The sequence below is a fragment of the Galeopterus variegatus genome, unplaced genomic scaffold (assembly GCF_000696425.1).
Source record: "Galeopterus variegatus unplaced genomic scaffold, G_variegatus-3.0.2 Scaffold448, whole genome shotgun sequence".
Taxonomy (NCBI): domain Eukaryota; kingdom Metazoa; phylum Chordata; class Mammalia; order Dermoptera; family Cynocephalidae; genus Galeopterus; species Galeopterus variegatus.
In genome coordinates, this window is record NW_007726559.1 from 585850 (window position 1) to 607577 (window position 21728).

The 21728-nt window shown below is 45.8% G+C and overlaps 1 protein-coding gene across 2 annotated transcripts in view; it reads left to right on the forward strand.

Annotated features, from left to right (window-relative positions):
• The window catches only part of CA12 (carbonic anhydrase XII), a 49538-nt gene that overhangs the window by 13678 nt on the left and 14132 nt on the right, over positions 1–21728 (forward strand). For both annotated transcript variants that reach the window (XM_008568865.1, XM_008568866.1), the window contains exons 3-4: positions 17982–18161; positions 19056–19198. In XM_008568865.1, coding sequence (XP_008567087.1) covers positions 17982–18161; positions 19056–19198 — 323 coding nt within the window. The remainder of the gene's footprint in view (positions 1–17981; positions 18162–19055; positions 19199–21728) is intronic.

Sequence of the window (21728 nt, forward strand, 5' to 3'; positions counted from 1 at the left end):
CCCCCCCCCCCCCCCCCCTCATGGCCCCTGGTAACCATTATTCTACTCTCTACTAATATGAGAACCCCTTTCGTTTTTTTTTTTTTTTTTAGATTCCACATGTGAGTGAGATCATGTGGTGTTTGTCTTTCTGTGCGGGACTTTTCTTCACTTAACATGATGGTTTCCAGTTCCATCCATGTTGCTGCAAATGATAGGATATCACTTCTTTTTATAGCTGAATAGTATTCCATTGTGAATATATACGACAGTTTTTTTTTTTTTTTTATCCATTCATCTGCTGATGGCATTTAGTTTGATTCCATCTCCTTGCTATTGCGGATAAGGTTGCAATGAACATGGGAGTGCAGATGACTTTTTTTTGCAGCTGGCTGGGACAGGGATCCGAACCTGTGACCTTGTTTCAAGGCTGCTCTCTAACCAGCTGAGCTAACTGGCCAGCCCTGCAGATGTCTCTTTGATATATTGATTTCATTTCCTTTGTGTATATACCCGGTAGTGGGATAGCTGGGTCATAAGGTGGATCTATTTTTACTTCTCTGAGGAACCTCCGTACTGTTTTCCGCAGTGGCTGTACTGATTTACATTCTCGCCAACAATGTAGAAGAGTTCTCTTTTCTCCACATCCTCACCAGTATTTGTTACTTTTGTCTCATTGATAATAGCCATTCTAACAGAGTGAGGTGATATTTCATTGTGGCTTTAATTTGCATTTTCCTGATGAGTAGTGATTTTGAGCATTTTTTCATGTACTTTTTTCTGTGGTATTGCGTAAGTATTACAAGTATTTATAAACAAAGTAATTTAGGAGCTATTTTTTTAGTTAACAAAAGTATTTGTTTTAAGGAGCAAGCTTTCCAATTACCTGACAGGCATTCGATTTATGCCAACCAGGAAGGAACAAATTCTAGCTACCACCTCCTTGTGTCTATAAAGGTTGACTCACAACTGCTATAGCTCTCAATAAAATGGCTCATTTAGTTCATTTTAACTCTTTAAATGATTTTGCAATCATTAACTTGTGACTAGATCAGCTGCATGACTTCTAAGTGAAATGGGGGAGAGCCATGCAGTGCTCTTGAGGATGCCTGCAGATTCAGAACAAGTGGTTCAAGCTGCCCCTCCTTCCTGGACATGTGGTTCCACCCACAGCTCCTTGGTCATGATGACAATGAGATTTACTTACAGCAGGTCACAGTGACATTGGCAAATGGGACTGGTGCTTTTGCTGGGTGTCCCCTCCTTGGCATTCCATCTTCTGGAAACTGTGTGAGAAGTGGAGAAAGGAAAAAAAGTGACTCTCCAGCTTTATTTTAAGTCTGAGGCAGTCATGCAAACAACTGTTTCCCTTGTTGGCTCTGGCCGCCAGGAAGCCCAGAGGCAAATTGGTGACTCCAACTTGAGTAAATGTCTGTTCTTCTATGATCTGCACATCTGAAAAAATCCCCATTGGTGTCGCCCTTCTGGTTTATGGATATTTTGGGGGGATCCTGAACCAAAATGTTGTAACAAATAGATTTCTGGGATTTTTATCTAGAAGGGACCTTAGAATAGTGGTATCCTATGTTTTCACCAGTCTTTTATTCTGCCTCTCCCCCACCAGCCTGGCTACTATAGTTTAAAATGTTTGTTTTTAACAGATTGATATCTTAATGAAATAGTTAAAGCTTTCCATTGTTATTAGTCAAAGGAAGAAGTAAAAACCAATGAAAGTTTTCCGTTCACCTGAGATAACCGGTTCGCGCTCATTTTACAGATATTTATTGAGTAGTGAATACTAAGTGTCAAATATGAGACTAAGGAAATGATGAACAAGGCATGGTCCCCACCATTATGGGACTGGGAATCTGGGGGATGCAGCAAGTAAGTAGGGCCTTACAGTACAGGTGAGAGAGACCTCACCCAGTGTCTTGGGAAAAGGATTAGAGGAGGCTGCCTGGAGAAGGAGATGTTCAAGCTGAGACCTGAAGGACACATAAGAGGTAGCAGGGCAAAGGGCAGGGTATGAAAGGGCACTCAGGACAAAGGACAACCAGTTCAGTGATCAGCTAGGAAGCTGGTATGTCCCGGGGATTAGCAAGGACCTCAATAAGGAGGGAAGGGGCTCAGGAGCCAGCTGAGGAAGCAGCAGGAACAACTGGTATGTTCTAGTAGAAAACTGATAACATTAGGTAAGAGTTTAAAAGGATCATCCTGGCTGCAGGGCAGAGAATGGGTTGAGTGTGAAACGCTGGAGGAAGGGAGACCAGAGGGATATTGGGAAAGGGAGAGAGGTCTGAACTAAGGGAGAAGAAATGGGGGTTCTGCCCTGTTGATATAATTCGGCCAGAAATGTAGACACCTAGCACCGTCTTGGCTGGTGCGCCTGATTGTGGACAGGTGCTCATCTCTGCTGGGCTTCACAGAGTATTCAAATAGGCACCCACACTGCCTGGGTCCTGGCTGGGGGGAGGGGATGCTGATGTAGCCAAGACCTGCCCCATCAGAGGCCACGAAAACTTCCAGCTGCTGAGTGGCCCAAACCGCGTGAAGAGCAGAGCCAGAGAGCCTGGGTCTCCTCATTTCCGCCTGATGCGCTTTCCCCGTCATTTGGCAGGTGCAGCTTTTATGCCGGACGATGTATGCCCCACACTATACTCGTGCCATTGGGGAAATGCAGGGATTTTTACAAAAATAAGTAAAGTAGATTTGCCAGAAACAAATTACGCCAAATTAGCTTGCTTTTCTTCCCCTCATCAGGATGAAAGGCTTACACTTAATACCTGTTGACATAAGTAAACATTTGTAAGGTTTGCTGTGACACGCTCATGGGAAATGTGGATCAAAGACCAGTGTGGTTGCTAGGGAAAAAAATCAATAGGATCCAGTCATCATTACTGTCGGCAGCACACAGCTGCGAGAGACGTTCCTCTAGGAACAATCCTGCATCAATACCCTTTCTGGAATCTTTGGAAGAGGGTGGATAGCTGTTGGAGTGGGGCTGGGCTGCAGGGACAGGAATTTGTGATCTATTGAGCCAGTGTGTGTGAGAGCAGCACCGTGTGTGACAAGGGCCCAGGCTGCAAGGACTGATTGAAGAGAAACACTTGCAGGCCCTCGTCTGTGTTCACAGGCGTATCTGTGTTCTTCATGCATCTAGGCCCGCATACATTTACACCTCCATGCCCTGTACTACTCACTCGGGGTGAGCCTCTCAGCTTGTTTCTGAGTTACACGTGCATGCATTTACCTCTCACGGCTTGGAGCTGTGCTTAGGTGAAGTCTTAGGGCGACTCCTCTGTGCTTTCTGTGGCAGTCCCCCAAGAGTCCCCGGCCCTTGGTAAGCCTTTTGGTGTAATGCTGAACTTGTCCATCAGCAAGGGTGAATGGGGCATGCCCCCATCACCGAGCAGGACCGAGTGTGCAAGGACATCTGGTCAGAAAACTTGTTATGCCCTGGGAGGATCTGAGAACTGCAGGAACTGAGCACTGTCATTCCACATGATCTCCCCGCAGAGCACAGGTGATTCTTGGTGAATACCAAGTGCTTGCTTTCAGCGAAGGCTGACTTGTCAGATCATCACTGGGGATTTTTTCCCTCCATGATGGTTTTCCAGCTTGAGGCTGCCGCATGCAGGGCAGTGTTCTAGGGCCTCTGAGGGGTGAAGGGGGTGAGCAAGGAGCCATTTCTACCCTCACAAGGGGGATGTGACTGTGCAGCATGGGGGGACTGCACAGGCAGATGCACACAGCCGGCCCAGGGGAGGTGCTCGGGAAACGTGTTGATGAATGGGGAAAGAATGGTTTATTTATTTATTTTTGGCTCTAGGAGTCAGGAAAGGCACCAGGGAGAAGGTGACATTTGATCTGGGATGGTAGGATTTCAGAGGCAAAGCTAGTCTGAAACAAAATGCCATATCACCACGCATATCTCATTAGAAGTGAAAGGAGACACCCAGGGAACCTGAGATTTGTTTTCGGTGAAGTGAAAGGGAGAACTTGCTCTAAAAGTTTGGCGACCAGGCTCTAAGAAAAAAGGGAAGAATCAAGACTATTGAGCTTGGAAGGGCCTGGGAACCAGCATGTATGAGCATCCACCTGGTCTAGACACTGTTCTTTTTTTTTTATTTTGTCCTTTTTGAGACCGGCCGCACCGCGCTCAGCCAGTGAGCGCTGGGAGCGCACTGGTCATCCCTATACAGGATCCGAACCCGTGGCGGGAGCGCTGCTGTGCTCCCAGCGCCGCACTATCCCAAGTGCGCCACGGGCTCGGCCCTAGACACTGTTCTTATGCTGACATTGAGTCCTCATGGCAGACCTCTGAGCTAGGTATTGCCACTTCCACTTTGTAAGTGAAGCTCAGGGAATCTAGGAGCTGTGGCAGAGCTGTGACCGACAACCTGGTTGGATGGCACCAAAGCCCATTGCACTTCATGCCTCTCTGGAAAAGAGACAGAAGTAGCCTCGGTGAAGGTCTTCATGTGTGAGAGGAACCATCAAAAAGAAAGGTTTTTTACTAGGAGGGAAAACTTTAAATGACAGCAAGAGTGCTTTAGGTTAGATATCAGAAAGGACTTCCTTATTGTGAAAGCTGTCAAGTGAAGCATTGGGTCAACATCAGGCAACCTTCAGGGGCTCGCCAGCCTTCGCTGTGGTTCAGGCTCCGGCGTGCGGACCTGCAGGAAGACCCTGTCTTTGATCACATCCCCTCTTTTGTTTATTTTTAGACTCCCCAGGAATGTTTACAAAGTCACAAATCCCTCCATTGCTGCTTCTCCCCTCCAGCTCTGGATCATCGCCCGGGGCTTATCTGCTGGGCACCTGTCACTATGTCATAATCATGACCGCTACCGCTGCCAGGCTCTGAAGTCTCCGCAGTGTGTCGGAGGCTGCTGTGGTGGAGAATGTGAGCTGTCATAGCTACTGACTGGCAATGTGACACTGGGCATGTTACTCAATCTCTCTGTGCCTCACGTGTTAAATGAGAGCAGAGTACGTATGTCATAAGATTGTTATGCAGATTGAAGTAATTAATACATGTTAAGTGTATAGAACAGGAGTTGGCAAATGATGGCTCATGGGCCAAATCCAGCCCACCACCTGTTCTGTAAATAAGTTTCGTTGGAACACAGCTGTGCTCATTCGCTGGCATATTCTCTGTGGCTGATTTTGCGCTCCCACAACAGAGTTGGGTAGTAGTGACAGAGACCGTATGGCCTGCAACATTTACATTCCGGCCTTTTGCAGAAAAAGTTAGAATAATGCCTGGCCCGTAGTAAGTGCTCATTAAATGGTAACTTTAAAAAGACAAAGAAAAAACTTAAACTCACTAGGCCTTGGCATTTAACAAAATGATTGAGGTCCTGGGGTGACACAAGCCAATTACGATCTAAAAAGAAAATCCAAACAGATGGATCTGTTGTCAGTAGTGGTGCCATCGGGTCGTAGGCACCAGCCTTGCTCTCAGGGACTGGAGTTCCTCCTATGTTCTCCCTTCCCCGAGGCTGGGCTCTTCTTTCCTCCCTTGGGACAATGACAGTGAGAACATCCAATTCCTTGAAGAAAAACCCCCTCCATAAGGTGTGACCTGGTCCCTCCCTCCACATGGCCCAGACAGGAAAACCACAGTAGTCTAGCCCAGGGCTTCTCAGTCTCTGCACTGTGCACATTTGGGGCAAGATAATTCTTTGTTGGGGGGAGAGGGGGACTGTCCTGGGCATTGCAGGATGTTTAGCATCCTCCCTGGCCTCTACCCACTAGATGCCAGTAGTACTCCACCGTTGTGACAGGTGAAAATGTCTCCAGACATTGCTAAATGTTCCCTGAGGGGCAAAATTGCCCCAGTTGAAAAGCACTGGCTTAGTCTAAAATGACATCAGAGGTGGGGCAACAATAATCCAGTCCAGGACAGCTTAAATTCATATTTAGAAAATCGGTGTTCTCTGCAAGGGTACAGACCCAATTTATACCATTGGATCATTACGCAGAACACTGAGCATCTCAGCCTGAAGCACCAGTGTTTGGATTGCTGCAGCTGGGGCTGCACCGTCTGCAGAAACCCTGGGCAGCCATCTGCCCCGCATCTGTGTAACTAAGCCAACTTGTCACAGTGCTGTCTCCCACAACACAGGGAAGGCCTCCCCCAGAGTGTGGAAAATGCTTATGAATCCCCACCCCTTGGCCCCTGCCAGTTTTCCAGCTTTATCATTTTTACATCCGACTCCACCTCAAGTGACAGGAAGACACTGCTGGCAGCTTTAAAATAATAGTTTATTCACTCTTGACTTTTTCTTTCGACCAGTCCTTAGTGACTCCCTTTGTGGGCTGATTTGGGACAGAGCTTTTACCTCCGATGGGCTGGTAGCTGAGGGGGAAGCAGACAGGTGAACAGGTCATTCCGAAGCAGCAAGTCAAGTGCATGTGATCGCATGTGCTGGTGTGGAACAGAGGGGGACACAGAGCCTTGATATGGAGGGGTGGGGAGCCAAGGCCTGCCTGAGGAGACAGGTCAAGGTGAGTGTGAGTTCACGTGCACAGGTGGCGCATGCCCGAGGGCTGAGGATGGCATCCCATTACGGGCAGCAGAGGCCCACTAAAGCAGGTGACAGCACGTGGCACAGTTAGGACATTGGTGGCAGCAGCCTAGTGTGTGAGGGGTGGTGTTGGCAGACAGTTATCCATAGTCGAGGGCTGCAAGATAAAGGAAGCTGAAGAATCTAGATTCAGGGGGATGTGGGCGTGGAAGTCAGCGTCACGGCAGAGAGACTGAACGCGGAGTGAAGGTGCAGAGGCGTGCGTGTAGGTGATTCTGCTTTACGGAAACAACTGACTATATGTATTTGTGGGGTATGGAGTTGAATGTCAGTAGCTGTGTACAGGATGTGATGATCAAATCAGGATAATTAGTACATTCATTATTAGAAAAACGTGATCATTCTTTGTGACTATTAATCAATTTCTCACTAACCCCCCAACCCCTGTCCCACCTCTGGTAACCACAGTTGTGTTCTCTCCTTCTGAAAGATCAGTGTATTATGTGATTATTGCTTCTTTCTTGCTTTCTTATTTATTTATTTAGCTCCCACTTATGAGTGAGGACGTGTGGTATTTATTTTCTGTGTCTGGCTTATTTCACTTAGTTTTTTCCAAGTTCATCCATGTTGCTGCGAATGGCAGAATTTCATTCTTTTTTATGGCAGAGTGGTATTCGATTGTGTATATATACCACATTTCTTTTATCCAATCATCTGTCGATGGACATTTAGGTTGGTTCCATATCTTGGCTATTATAAATAGAGCTGCGATGAACGTGGGAGTGCAGGTATCCCTTCGACATGATGGTTTTTTCCATTGCTTTGGGTATATACCCAGTAGTGGGATTGCTTATAAGATGCTTGGCTGTGAAGAGGAGAGAAATCAGACCAGGAACAGAAGGGAAAGTGCTTGCACGAGTAGACAGACATTGAAAGTCCACAACTAAGTAATTAGTTCAAAGCTATATTCAATTTAGATATCCAGACTTTCCCCTGACCTGCCGTCTAAATGCCAAATCAAGTGGCGGCTTCTCACCCACAGCTTCACACTTCTCACAGACGTAAGTGCTGAGAAGGTGAGTGGGGAGAGGAAGAGAGGAGCAGCATTTGTGGGCCAGGGAAGACAGGTATTGCAACGATGAAAAGCATCTGTGACATTTTCAGACCCGTCTTTGCCAGGGAAGGCGCCCGGCACAAAGGCAGCCTCTACCCATGGCATTTGCTCTCCCACCGCTTTCCTTTCAGTGCCAGGGAATGTAGTTATGTCACCTTGTATGGAAAGTGCCTTTATGATCAAGATTACATGAAGTGTTTCCTTTTCATTCAGAGCTTGTTACAAATAATAGCCTTGTTGAGCCCTAGACCCTCATTTCCTGGAAGCTGGGCTGTAATTTCACCTCTTCCTTTCCTGCCAACTATCCCCCAGTTCTATGCACAGCTGATTTTCTAAAACCCACACAGAAACCCCGGTGTATTATATCAGTCAACAACTAATTTACACTAGAGAATAGATAGCAATTCAACCAAAGTCAAATATTAAACTACAATAAAATACAACCCTATGAATGGATAAACAAACTGTGCTATATCCATAGAATGGCATATGATTCAGCCATGACAAGGAATGAAGTACGGATCCATGCTACAGCAGGGATGAACCTTGAAAACATACTAAGTAAAAGAAGCCAGTCACAAAATGCCACATATTGTGTGATTCTGTTTATCTGAAATATCCAGAATAGGCAAATCCATAGAGACAAAAATATTAGTGGTTGCCAGGGGCTGGGAGGGGAAATGGGGAGTCACCACTTAATAGGTCTGGGGTTTCCTTTTGGGGTGATGAAAATGTTCTGCAACCAAATAGTGGTGATGGTCACACAACATTGTGAATACACTAAATGTCACTGACAGTAGAGTTTCATCTTGTGTGTATTTTACCACAAGAAAAAATTAATTAATTAGAAAAACAAAAAACAAAAAAGCAACCTTGCCCTGACAACCTCAGCCCCTGCTGCAACCAAAAGGCCTTCAACCTGATAAGGGCTTTACACCAGTTCTTTCCAACATTGGATGCACGTTAGAATTACCTGGGCGGCTTTTTAAAGCCTCCCCACTCACTCAAGACCAATTTAACCAGATCTCTGGCTGGGGCTCAGGGCAGCTGGAAGTTCTTGGAGATTCCAGTGTGCAGCATGGTTGAGAAATACTGCTCTAGATCAGTGGTTCTGGAAATGTGGTTCCCAGACCAGCAGTGTCAGCCTTACCTGGGAACAAGCAGATTCTGGAGCTCCATTCCCAGACTACTCAATCCGAAATTCTGAGGGTGGGGCCCAGCAATCTGCATTTTAACAAGCCTTCTAGGAGATTCTGATGATACTCAAGTTTGGTGGCCACTGTTCTGAGTCTAGACCAAGTAACCTACAGAGAGCTTTCCTCAACCAGTGAGTGTTTACTGAGCATCGGTCATAAGTTTGGTTTTATAATGGATGTTGCAAAACTATAAAGACCTATTCCAGCTCTCTTTGAGCATCTGGTGGGTTAGATTCTTGGAAAAGAATTTGCATATTAAAATGGGATGAGTCTTTTGATGGTTGAATAACAGTCCATCGTATGTCTATACCACATTTCGTTTATCCATTCATCTGTTGATGGACACTTGGGTTGCTTCCACCTTTTGGCTACTATGAATAATGCTGCTATGAACATTGGTGTACAAGTTTCTGAGTCCCTGCTTTCGATTCTTTGGGGTGTATACCTATGAGTAGAATTGCTGGATCATATGGTAAGTTTAACTTTTTGAGGAGCCACCAAACAATTTTATGTTCCCACCTTTGGCAGCCTGGAGATCCCACCCTCTTCCCTCCAGAAAGAACCTGACAGAGGCCCTGACACCAGCTGATGTGTAAATGACTGTGGAGCCTTTTTGTCCCCACCCAACAATATTGGAGAGGATACAGGCAGAGTAGAGGGGAAGGATTTCCCAAGAGCTAGCAGAGAGCTGAGTTGGCAGTCCCTGCCTTACATCTCACCTCCAGCCTGCACTGTTGGCTCCCACTGCCATGGCTGAACCAGAAATGATGCCAAGGAGTGGTTTGGGGGGATTTTACTAAGCCCAAGTCTCAAGCCTCCTTGTCAAGCTAACCTCAAACAAAAATTGGAATAATAAAGAGAAAAGTTTGATATAAAATATAGATTAAGTCATCTTTAGAAAACTTGTCTATTTTTATTGATCTGTAATATAAAATCCAAGGAAAAAGAGTGGGCCTGCTATGGCCATCCAACTTTAAGCTTTATAAATAACCTTCTAGCCCTTACTCACTGTCCAGGCCCATGTCTGATTCATCTGTAACATTAACAAAGGAAAAGCTTTGATGCCAGTTTGATTCCTTGCCCTCTGTTGGTAAATAATAAAATCAATCAATCATTAATCCACACCCCTGGTAGCCTCCTTTCTTTCTGGGTAGGATCTTGGGCTTATGGCTATGTCTCTCCACTTACTGGGCGGGTAAACAGAGTCTAGAGATCGAGGCCTTCTGCTTGGGACATCAGAATCCAGCCAAGGTGGATGCTATGGAAACTCCATACTACTGACCGGCGGATCCCACTGGATTTTTATGAGAAGCCATATAAATCAACTTTAGAAGTGAACCACAGGAACTATAAATGTATTTTCAATGTATTTTTAAAGTGTGGCTTCTACATCCAAATAACATCCTGAGGTTGTGTGGTTTTGAGATGCATTCAGAGGGTACATGAAGGCTGTCTCCCCTCTGGATGGGGTCCTGTGGCTTAGCTGTGTTCTCTGTGGCTCTAGCCCCAGGACCAGGACTGATGGATGACTTCCAGAGAGAGGTGGGTGCCAGCCCCATGAAAGGAAGACCTTTCTAACAGATGGAGGACTATATATGAGCAGGTGCCGAATGCTTCCTGCTTAGCCTTGTCATAGAGCAGGGCCCAGTCCTGAGAGGGGGAAGCCAGATGGACCCCATGTTCTTTCTGAGTCGATGCATCACATGCACCTAAAATGTACCCAGTCTCTGCTGCAGCAGGGCCTCTGAGCTTGCTGGGCCCTCTATCTGAAGTGGCGTTCTTCAGGTTTCACCCATGGTTGGCTCCATCCCATCCTTTAACTCTCAACTTTAATGGCACCTCCTCCAGGAAGCCTGCCTGCACAACCCTCTCTACAGTGGTCCCTCTGTTTTTCCATCATAGCCCTTGCTATGGCACTGATTACAGATTGTAATTATTTTATTTGTATACTGGTTTACTTGTTTGCTTATTTGTTATTTATTATCAGTCTCTTCCACTGGCATGTGAGCTCCACAAGGACAGAGACTAGATCTGTTTTGTTCTCCATTATGTCTTCAGCACCAAGTTCAGTGTCTGACACATAGTAGGCACCTTTGTTGAAGAAATGAATTAATTACCTTCAAAATTAAATGGCACCCCAAGAAGAAGAGTATTTAGAGATTTTTCTCCTTTGTTCAGCATTTGAATACTCATTTTTTATTGCAAATATAGTCTATTTATTTTATTAAATGTGTATTCAAATTTGGTGTGCAATCTTTGATCACTTTCATATAAATATATGTATCAGGACTAGGTACATTTTTACTATGATCAGATCCCCTTACAAAACAAAGTTTGGGGGGCTAACCAAAAGCTTTTATTGCACTGAAATATTGACTATTTGTTGGAAAAAAAGGTGCATCGACATTTAGAATGTGTAAACCTTGCCACTACAGTATTATCCATTGGGTCAAGTTTTGATCTGGCTGCGATTTGGTAGCTAGCCCAAAGAAATGTGCCTTAAAGCTGGGGCCCAGGACAGGCCCCCCAGACAGCTGCCTGCCTTGAGCATTTTCATGGATACCAAGGGGGCATGGTATACCTCAGAGTATGACCTCCAAGAAATGTCATGGGCCTGTTGGCAGCTCTAAGGGATTGACTTTAAAAAGCCCTGAAAGGCCAACTTCAAAATTGGATAATAATTAATGCACATTTTTCTTGTTATTATTGGTCCAGACTCTGTCAGATCCAGCCTGAGTCACAAACGATATTTATTTTCATTAAAATTTTTATTATTCTTGAGCACATAGTGAGAAACAGTAATCAAACTGTACCAGTAATTACATACTTCGTATCTTCTAAGGAACTCTACATGCTTTTATTATTATAATAAATGCTGTAATGCATATGTACCAGGTATATAAATATAAGAAATTACTTAATCCATAAATTTTTTTACTTACCCCTGTACCATGTCTGCAAACAGGTTATAAAATAAAGTTATCCTTCATTTACTTGTATAAATTATTTGCCCAAGTCAAGATGAGTCTGTACATATATATGTACAGACTAGATACACCCACGTTGAAGAGCGATGAGAGGGTACGTGAGATAAAAAGAAACTTAAGAGACATAACCAGTCACAATATATGGACTTTATTTGGACCCAGATTCAAATAAACTTAAATTTATGAGATAATCAAGGAAATTTGAACATTCACTGGATATTTGATGACATTAAGGAATTCTTGTTTACAGTTTTTAGGTGTGAAAATGATATTATGGTTATTTTTAAAGAGTCCTTTTCTTTAGTTATATATGTATGTATATATATATATATGCATCAATAGACTTTCTTCTAAATAATCCAGAGGGGGCAGGATGGAAGGGGGTAATAGACGAAACAAGACTAGCTGTGAAAAGATGGGTACATGGGGATGTTATATATACTCTACTTTTGTACCTGCTTTAAAGTTTTCCATAATTGGATTTTAAAATAAGACACAAAATGTATTCAGAAAATTGCCAAATATTAGTGCATTTTTAGAAAACACACCAACTTTGTTAGGCTCACTGGTATATGTGAGAAATTTAGACTGCTTGTCCTCCCATAACTAATTCTTCTCTCTGGTCACCTTTGCAGGCCTGCTGAGTTCCAGGATTTCTGATTGGGTTTTTCACTCTATGGATATCATTTCCAGGCAGGCTGCAGTGTTCTGGCCTGCACAATTCAACAAACATTCACTGAGTGCCTCCTTCCACCCGGGATGGATCCTCTCCCCGCTGTCTTCTCAGGGCTACACTCCTCTAACGAGATCCACTGCCTTCTGCATGCAGACTTCCTTCTCTGCTCTCTTTTGCGCTGTGCACAGAAGTGTGCTCCAGTCTCCACTAAAAAACAAAACCTCGCCCTTCTCATTACCCTCATCTTCCCACAACCACCACTCACACACTCTCTTCTTTTTCCTTTATGGCTGCACTTCTGGAAGGAGCTTAATCAACTCTAAATCAACTCCTTCAATGTCTACTAAGTGCCACTTTGTGTTCAGACATGAAGCAGAGATATGGCAGAAAGTTCCAGTCTTTAAAAGGTCTCTGACAGGTATAGACAGACTTCTAGCCTATGTGCTAGTCTGGAGATCATGGTCACAGGTGAGACTGGCACATGATGGCTCATGTCACCTTTCTGGTGTGGCGACACTGAGTGCTCGCCAAGAAGTGTGTCATGGGGGAGAAGGCACTGGAGGAGCTTTGGCAGGACTTGAGATGGACTTTGAAGAGTGGACAAGGTTGGAATGGTGCAGAGGAAAGAAGGTGGCATTGTAAGCAGATTTGTAGCATAAGGTCATTTGGGAAGGTTGGTGAGCATTGGTGGGGGAGCCGGCCTGACCGTGGGGTGGGCTGGGGGTGGGGGGTACAAGTGCCTTTGAAGACCTTGACAGGTTGGAGCATTTTGAGGCCAGGAAAACCAGCTATGGTTCTGCTCTGTCCTGCTGGGGTGTGCTAGGGAGAAAGAGAGTGTACAGATGGGGCAGCGCCACCCAAGCTGGGCAACTGCGAGACTCATCTGGTTATAGCAGGAGAGCGAGTCTACACTCAGGAGAGCGACACTCAGGAGAGCGACAGTGTAACAAAAATGGCTGAGGCTGGTCGCCCGTGGGGAGCTTCTGCAGTGTGACGTGGTGAGGGCCTAACCCAGGGTGGGTGGTGGTGGTGATGGAACCTTGGGACTCCATGACCGACTGAGGGCAAAGGATGGACTGAGCTAGCCTGGCTCTGACACTTTGAGCCTTGGAGGAGTGGGGCCCAGTTGCTCTCTGATGAGTCATCGCACCATCAAACTGTCATCTAGGCCATAACACATCAACTAATTGCAATATGGGGACCTTATTTGAATCCTGAATTTACAAACAAGCCATTAAATAGTTATGACATATTTGGAAAAATTTAGATTCTGACTGGATTTGACAATATTAAGGTATTAAATGTATAACTTTTTAGGTATCATAATGGTATTGTGGTTTTGTTTTAAGAGTCCTTATGTTTTAGAGACACATACTGGAATAAGTACAAATGAAATATATCTGGATTTGTTTCAAAGTTATCTGGTAGATGGGGGAGAGTGGGCATGGTATAGATGAAGTAGGGTTGGCTGTGAATGGTAAACTGCCAAAGCTGGGGCCTGGGATCATTTTGCTCCTCTCTGTGCTGTTGTATACACTTGAAATTTTCCATACAAATGTTCTGGTCTTCAATTGATGCAGGACCTACACCCTGAACCGCATAAATCCCAATCAGAAATCATGAGAGGCATTTTGAGCTGTGCCATGTTAATCTCTTATTACATTTCAAAACAGGAATTCTGACCATTTTGCCTAGAACAGGAAAATTTATGAACTGGAGATACTGCATTGATTTTCTTTGGAAAAACAAACTGTGAGAGACACATGATCTCCTTTATCATAATCATGGAGGAATCCAGGCACCTGAAGAGGCAAAGTCAAAACTCAGATGAGCGAAGTCAAGTTTTTACAGTAGCTGGAAATTGATGCTTTTTGGAAGAGTTACTCCCAACAGAGGTTCTCTGGAAGCAGAGCTCTTGACATGAGCGTGAAAGCCGAGACCAAGTTGAGAGATTGCAGCTCGGGGTGCAGCTGCCAGCAAGGCCAACACTACTGTGGCCACGTGTCACACATCCCCCAGGCTGTCCTGTGCCCACCACCCCCATGGCACCTTATCTCCCACTCACAAGCCACAAACACAGGAATCTGCTCTGATAGTGTCCCCAGCTGTGCAAGAAGGGGTCAGTAGCCATCACACGCTGTGGAAGGTCCTATGAACTTCTATGAAGCCACATACTTGGCAGGCCATCTCCCAGGCTACAGGCCACACACCAGATTTCTTTTTCAACAAGTGGGGCCACACAGAACATAGATAAACTAGAAAGCTAGGAGGGTACATTTTGAACCTGAACAAGTGATCCATTTTCCTACTCTTTTTTGAGGGGAAAAAACATATGGGAAAATTAAGGTGTGTGTTTCCTTTTCCTGGAAAGGAACAAGCTCAGAACAGGCGTGAGAGGTTAGCCCATTAAACATGTGAGCGCTTGCTCTGTGCCCGGAATTGTGGGGAATGCAGGAATGAATGAGCCCTGGTCCTCGCCTTCAAGGAGAGCAGGGGAGAGGGGGGAAGCAGGTGCACAAAATCTCCTCGAGAAATACTCAAACAGAAGGACACAGAGTTACCTTTGACAGCGTTAATTCTGTTACTGAGTCAAAGTCTAACTCTGGGAAAATCACTTAATCTCAATTTTTCTTCTATAAGATGGAGCAATTCTTGTCTTGCTTACTCCATAGAGTTGTAAGGATCAAAATTGCTAAAGTAAAATAATAACGATGATGATGACGATGACGACGACGACGATTAAGCAGGAGGAGGACCAGGAAAGACTTTTTTAGACACCGCTGCTATAAGGGCCTGTGACTGGTGCCCAAGGACTAGCTCCCCTGTGGATGGCAGCTGAGACAGTGGCAGGTTCCTGATGCAGGTGGCTGTCCACCTCCCAGCCAGCACCAGCAGCACCAGCACTCTGTGCCCTCATTCTCAAAGCTGGCTCCCACTGGGACTTCGTCACATGCCCAGGGGCTGCCTTGGTGTGAGCAACCTTCTCCAACTCGTTCAAACTCGCCCAATGCAGAGGGTGAAGCTGCTTAGTCCTAGTATTCTTAATGAATCTCAGAGCTTGAGAGCCAGAAGGGACCTTCCAGAGTATAGTGTCCAACCCTCCCATTTGTACAAAGGGCATTGGAGGCTCCATCAGGGAACATGACCTGCATGAGGCTGTTCACTGAGGTGGTGGCACAGCTGGTGCTGGAATCTTGCTCTCTGGACTCTCCTGGTCTAAGATAGCTGCTTCTCTTTTCCAGGAAGGTTTTGCCAACACTGACTCTAGTGCCGTTAATATACTTCGTTTTTCCTGCCCCCCAATACCTAATTTTGTACTAACTTCCAGTAAATAGTATTTAGGGAAAAATAAAAAAGAAAAATTCCCCCCAATAACTTTTTCCCGAGCTCTCTGTCCTTTTGGGTCTTTAATTCTTTGGGAAAATGTTTACCAAATGCCTATCAGGCATGTGACCCTACTCATAACATGGGGTCACAGAGATGAAAATAGATGTCCCTGTCTTCAGGGAGCTCTTGTTCAGTTGTCACTAAACTGCCCTCTTGATGAAACCTTTTTGAACTTCCACTCTGGGAAAAGAAAGTCCTTCTAACTCAGTTCCCTTTAGTCATGTGTGTGAGGAGAAATCTCACTGCTTCATCTCTTCACTTGCTGAGTTTTTCCATTCGTGCCTGGCTGGCAGCTTGCACTACCCTGGCTGTGGGCCCAGGTGGATTGTCAGTACGGTGATGCTGGCAGCCTCACTGGCGAGGTCTTGCCAGCCTGTGCTGTGCCTGTGCCTGACTCTTGGGTTGCATGATGCCTCATGATTGCATCAGTCTGCCCCTGCTGCCCCTGAAGAACTCGGTTTTGCCCCCAGCTGAGTAAGTGCTTTCCTCCAGTCTGCTCCTGGAGTGGTTGCTCTGGTGTCCTCCAGCCTCCCTCTCCCCCAGCCACCATCTTGGTGTTGTTGAGTTGCTTTGAGTCTGGGGCTTTGAGACTGACAATAAAAATAGTATAGCGTGCTGGAGACTTTGGCATGCACAAAGTGACAGAACTGGGATCCAATGAAAGGTTGGACTGGAGATTCTGAAATCTTTTCATGCTCTAACATTTCTGAAAAGGCTTATCCAAAACAGCCTGAAAAATCAGTAGAGTTCCACCGTGCATGTCCAGACCTGGAAGAACTAAACCTGAGACCAACTCCTCATAGCATTTAAAATGAACATAGGTGCTGAGTATTACTTCTGATTCTCCCCACGCTCACATGCAGCCCCTAGTTAGAGAACCAGCGCAGGGGTTGGGATTCTGTGGGGCCAGCATACGCAGTCACACTCCTGTGAGACAGTGCTGCTGCCTATGGAAGGATTCCCAGAAGAAGTGGTGTTCCTTCCCCCTTTGCTCTAGCTGACACCCTTCCCTGTGTCGAAATACTGATGAATGGAGCCCAGATGGCAGAGCCTGGTTCTCACTCGACTCTGAGAGAGCCACAGAGCACCGTGGTTTTACTGTAACTAGCCGTGACATGCCAACCATTTGCTTTTCTGGAGAAACTGCAGCCTGGAAATCCGTTTAATTACCATGGGAGATAATCTTTTAAACAGAGATTTACATTCTTTCAAGACTTTTCCCTGTGGGAGTAAGAACACTTATCTGAACATGGGATGTTTATTTTCATTTCCGGAGGAGAGACTGCTATCTGGTAGTTAGCAAGAAGCTTGAGCCCTGGAGGATTTTTTTTTAAGTCTGTTCCTCCTCACTTATAGTTTGTCAATTATATTGTAATAATCCGTTTAATGTTAATTAGTTTATTTTATGATTGTCATTTTTTTTTTCCTTGCTTAAACCCCGTGCTTCACTCTGGGACTCTGGGCCTATAATTATTTGACACTTTTCAAGCATCCCTATCAGGTTGGGTTCTGTTCTTATGTGTGGATATCAAGAGTCAATGTCCTCAAGGGTTTCCTGTTAGGAAGATCATACTTGCAAATCCACCAGCCTCAAAGAACTACTTGGAACTGTAGTCAGTTGGACACCAATTTTTCCAACCTGGGGCAGCCCAGCAGATTCATTCAATTCTTTCCCACTAGAATGCCAGTGTGGGTGAGCAGGGACTCTGCTGTGCTCATCCTGGTGGCCCCAAGACCCAGAGAAATTCCTGGTTCATAACAGATGCTCACTGAGCAGATGCCAAATTGTGGAAAGTCAACCAGACTTCACATGGAGAGGATGTGTATTGTGTCAACCTATGAACCATGGACCAGATGAAGCAGAGTTTGCTGGGCTCTAGTCTCTGGCATGGGCTCCTCTAGTCCTTCTTTCCCCACATCACGATAAGAGCAGGTGGTCTTGAGGTGTTTGCTGGACCTGATTCTGCAGGTCAAGATCTCTGGGCCTTGAAGAATTTACCTATGGGGATTAAGAGGAGAAAAGGAGTAACTATTGAACACAATTAGAAGGTGAGGAAAAACCTTTTGTGGAGAACTGACTGCTTCTTGGGCTTGAATCTCTCCTTCCAGGTCCTGATGGGGAGAACAGCTGGCCCAGGAAGTACCCATCATGTGGGGGTCTGCTACAGTCCCCCATAGACCTGCACAGCGGCATCCTCCAGTACGATGCCAGCCTCGTGCCCCTTGGGTTCCACGGCTATAATGTGTCTGCCAGCAAGCAGTTTATCCTGACCAATAATGGCCATTCAGGTGAGGAGAGCCCTCAGAACCCTGAAGGGCTGTGTCTGAGCGTCCCTGGGCTCCCTGGCCTGTCCTTTTCCATCTGGCAGGGAGGGGCCTCTGCTGAGGTACCCAGGAAGAGGAGAGCCTTGAGGGATGCCTAGACCACCCTCTCCAGCACATGCTGGAGGCAGTTCTGCTGGGGCAGCACCTCTCAGAAGCTGCACATCTCAAGATAGGGGATGTCACAGGTCTGAGCCCCTTGGTCCTTTGGCTGTGCTGCTGGAGTGAATTCTGAGCCATCACGAACTAGTCAAGGGACCACGCAGTTCAGTGTGTGTGTGTGGGGGTGGGGGTGGGGTGGGACCCAGGCTTTGGAGTCAGATAAACTGGAATTTGAATCCTGGCTTGACTACTTCTGAACCATGAGACTCTGGGTAAGAATTTTAACCTCTTTGAGCTTTCATCTGGAAAGGACATATCCATTGATGGATACTGTGAAGACTAGAGATTATGTATGTTGGGGTGTGGTATATAGTAAATGCTTCATAAACAGCAATTATTGTTGTTATATAATTCTAAAGCTTGAAAGGTACTTCAGTAAAGTTTCTAGCTTCACAGCCGGGTACCTGATACATGGGTATGTAAATAAACATCCATCCACTGGTCTAGTGTTAGTGCTCCTGGCATCATTTTCCAAGGGGAACCAAGAAGTTGCTGGTGCCACTGCAGTTGCTTTAGGAAAATGGAAATGTTCTCAGGGAGAGAGCCCAAGTTTCTGAGCTGCAGGCTGCATCTCTCTGGTCTGCCCCTTGCTGCATCTACTGCCTGCTGTCTGGGCCCCAGAGAGAGGTTTCCTACCCGACTGCTCTGTGCAGCGCTTAGCTGGCCAGGGCTCTGAGGCTGCCCCTCCCCTCCCCACAGTGAAGCTGAACCTGCCCCCGGACATGCACATCCAGGGCCTCCAGTCCCGCTACAGTGCCACGCAGCTGCATCTGCACTGGGGGGACCAGAATGACCCCCACGGCTCCGAGCACACTGTCAGTGGGAAGCACTTTGCCGCCGAGGTGAGTGGGGTGCCAGTCTGGCAGAGGCTACCCCTGGCCGGTGTATAGACCAGATCAGTGCCCGGGCAGGCTGCCCTCATGCCCACCTCTGGCCTGTCAGCAGCTCAGAAAGGTGTAGTCACTCCACCCCGCCTGCCGCTCTTCTGTGGTGTCCCAATCCCTTTCTTCTTCTGAACACGCTGAGTTTGTCTCTGTCTCTCTTGCTGAGTGATGCTGCTGAGAAGCAGTGCTCCCAAGGGAGGCACAGTGGAATGCATGGGCCCCTTTTCTAGCCATCACCCTCCTGTCTGTGCAAAGATCTCATCAGCTGGCCTGGCTGCTGCAGTTCACTACAAATCACACTGGGCTGATTGCTCCCCCAAACTTCCCGGTCTTTCTTGGCATGCCATGCTGTTTGCCTATGTCATTCCCACCCTATCTTTCCTTTCCTGGGCAAGGTTGTGTTTTGGAATGTGGGGACACAGGTCCAGGGCCACTCTTGTGCCTGGTCAAAAATTAAGGGATGACTTGCATTATAATGTGTAGGACATCATAGCAATTAGAGACTCGCTGAGGATAGCCTGGGGTGGCAGCACAGCATTGTGTTATGTCATCCTGAGGTGCTACCCAAAATGCCAAAAGAAAATAAGAAGAGGGGCAGGGTGTTCTTCCTGTACCACAGTGTATGAAGGTGTGGGGCGGGGGGAGGGGGTTGAGCTGCTCCATTCCAGAGCTCCCATAGCACTGAACCTGGGGGCCAGGGGTGACTCTGAATGTTTACAGGGAACTACAAGGAGATACGTGCTCCTGGTTAGCCTGGAGAGTGCATGGTGAATAATGATGTACCCATTCTCCTCTGTCCATAACTGCTGAACTGATTAATGTCTCGGCTAATTATTAGGTCTAGTTACAAGTGTGGAGGGAATATGATTCTGGCCCAATAGGATGTGCTACTGGAGGTTCACATATTTCAGAGCAAGCCCTTCCCTGAAGCTCAAGAGCTTCAATTTTCTCCAGGCTAATTGCAATGTTGAGGCTTCCACTTCCCCCATGGGGAATAAAGGAGACTTTATGCATTTAAATGTATTTCTAGTTATTGTATTTTCTGCTATTAAGCCAGGGTCTAACGAAGATGGACCCTAAATCCCAATACTAGAGAAAAGACATCAGGGTGACCCTAAGTGGCAGACTCTCTATGGACGGAAAGTGTAGTGGTTTTTCTGGATGGAGTCTATATAAGAAGACTCTTTTTTAATCTCCTCAGCAGGGAATTCCCTTATGCCTGATGAGTCTTCACTTCTAATCTGAACACAGTAAGGAAAGTGTTCAGACAGACCACAAGCTCAAAGAGCAGCTGCAAAAAGGAATAAGGACCTAGGATCTTGAGGGTTTTAGCCATACAGAATCCAGTTCTGTTTCTCAAGTGATGCCAGACCAAGAGGGTGTGGGCAGGCAGGCTGTGTCCTTCAGGGGGAAAGATGGTGAAGCAAGTGCCCCTAAGAAATCCCTAATAGAGGACCACTTAAGAAAGCAATTGATAAAATTTTTAAAAAGTAGAAAGGGCCTCTTGGAAAGCACAAAATGAGGACATTAAGCTGTATTCCAAATATGCTTGAATTCTATTTATAAACTCATAAGATGGAAAAAGAGATAAATGAAAAGAAAGTAAAGAAATAGAGATAAAAATCTCAATTTGTCATAGTCTCAAGGGTAAAGAATCAACAAAAACACGTGTTGTATATGTAGATCTATCTGTTAATAAAGCTTTTTGAAGGCCAGGTGATACCACCTTTAGGATTAAAAACCAGATTAAATATTAAACACTGGTCTTACTAATACCCAGACTTCTTAAACCCAGGATTTCTTAAAAACTTCTCTTTCCTCACCTTAATAATGACAAGTAGTTTCTGCTCTGAAAAAAAAAAGTTTAGAAGTTTATTTTGTAAAGATAAAAGTCTATATTCATGGAGTAATATTCCTATTTCATGGGCTCTTGAAAGAATGGTTGATAAAATCTTTATAAAAGCCATGCAATGATTTTTTCCACTTGGGGGATAAATACGAGCCCCGTGCTGAATATCATTACAATTAGGCTACAGCTGGAGGTTTCCTGCCCCAGCCCCCACTGCTTCCAGATCAAGTGCAGACAGGCCAGGGCTGAGGCTGGGCAAGCCACAAGAGACCATTTTGCCCCAGGCTCCAGAATAAGTAGGAAAAATCAGAAGGGAGGTTTTTTTTGCTCCATATAGAGCAAAGCTTTCTCATGGCTAGTATGAAAAATCCATTCATTTATTCACATGTATTGCGCACCTGGTAGTTTCCAGGCATCAATATCAGACTCTGGGGGTACAATGAGTGAATAAGACAGACAGTTTGCTGTGGTGGAGTTTGCAGTTTAGAGAGGACTGAGGGAAAAGAGAAAAATGGGGATGCCAAGAGGGGAGGGTCTGAGAGGCCTTATGTAGTTTGTGGAGGGGTGAGGAGACAGGGATCTGTCCTCCCAGTTGGACTCAAGTCTGCCACAGAAGCAAAAGGCTCCCGTGAGTCACTG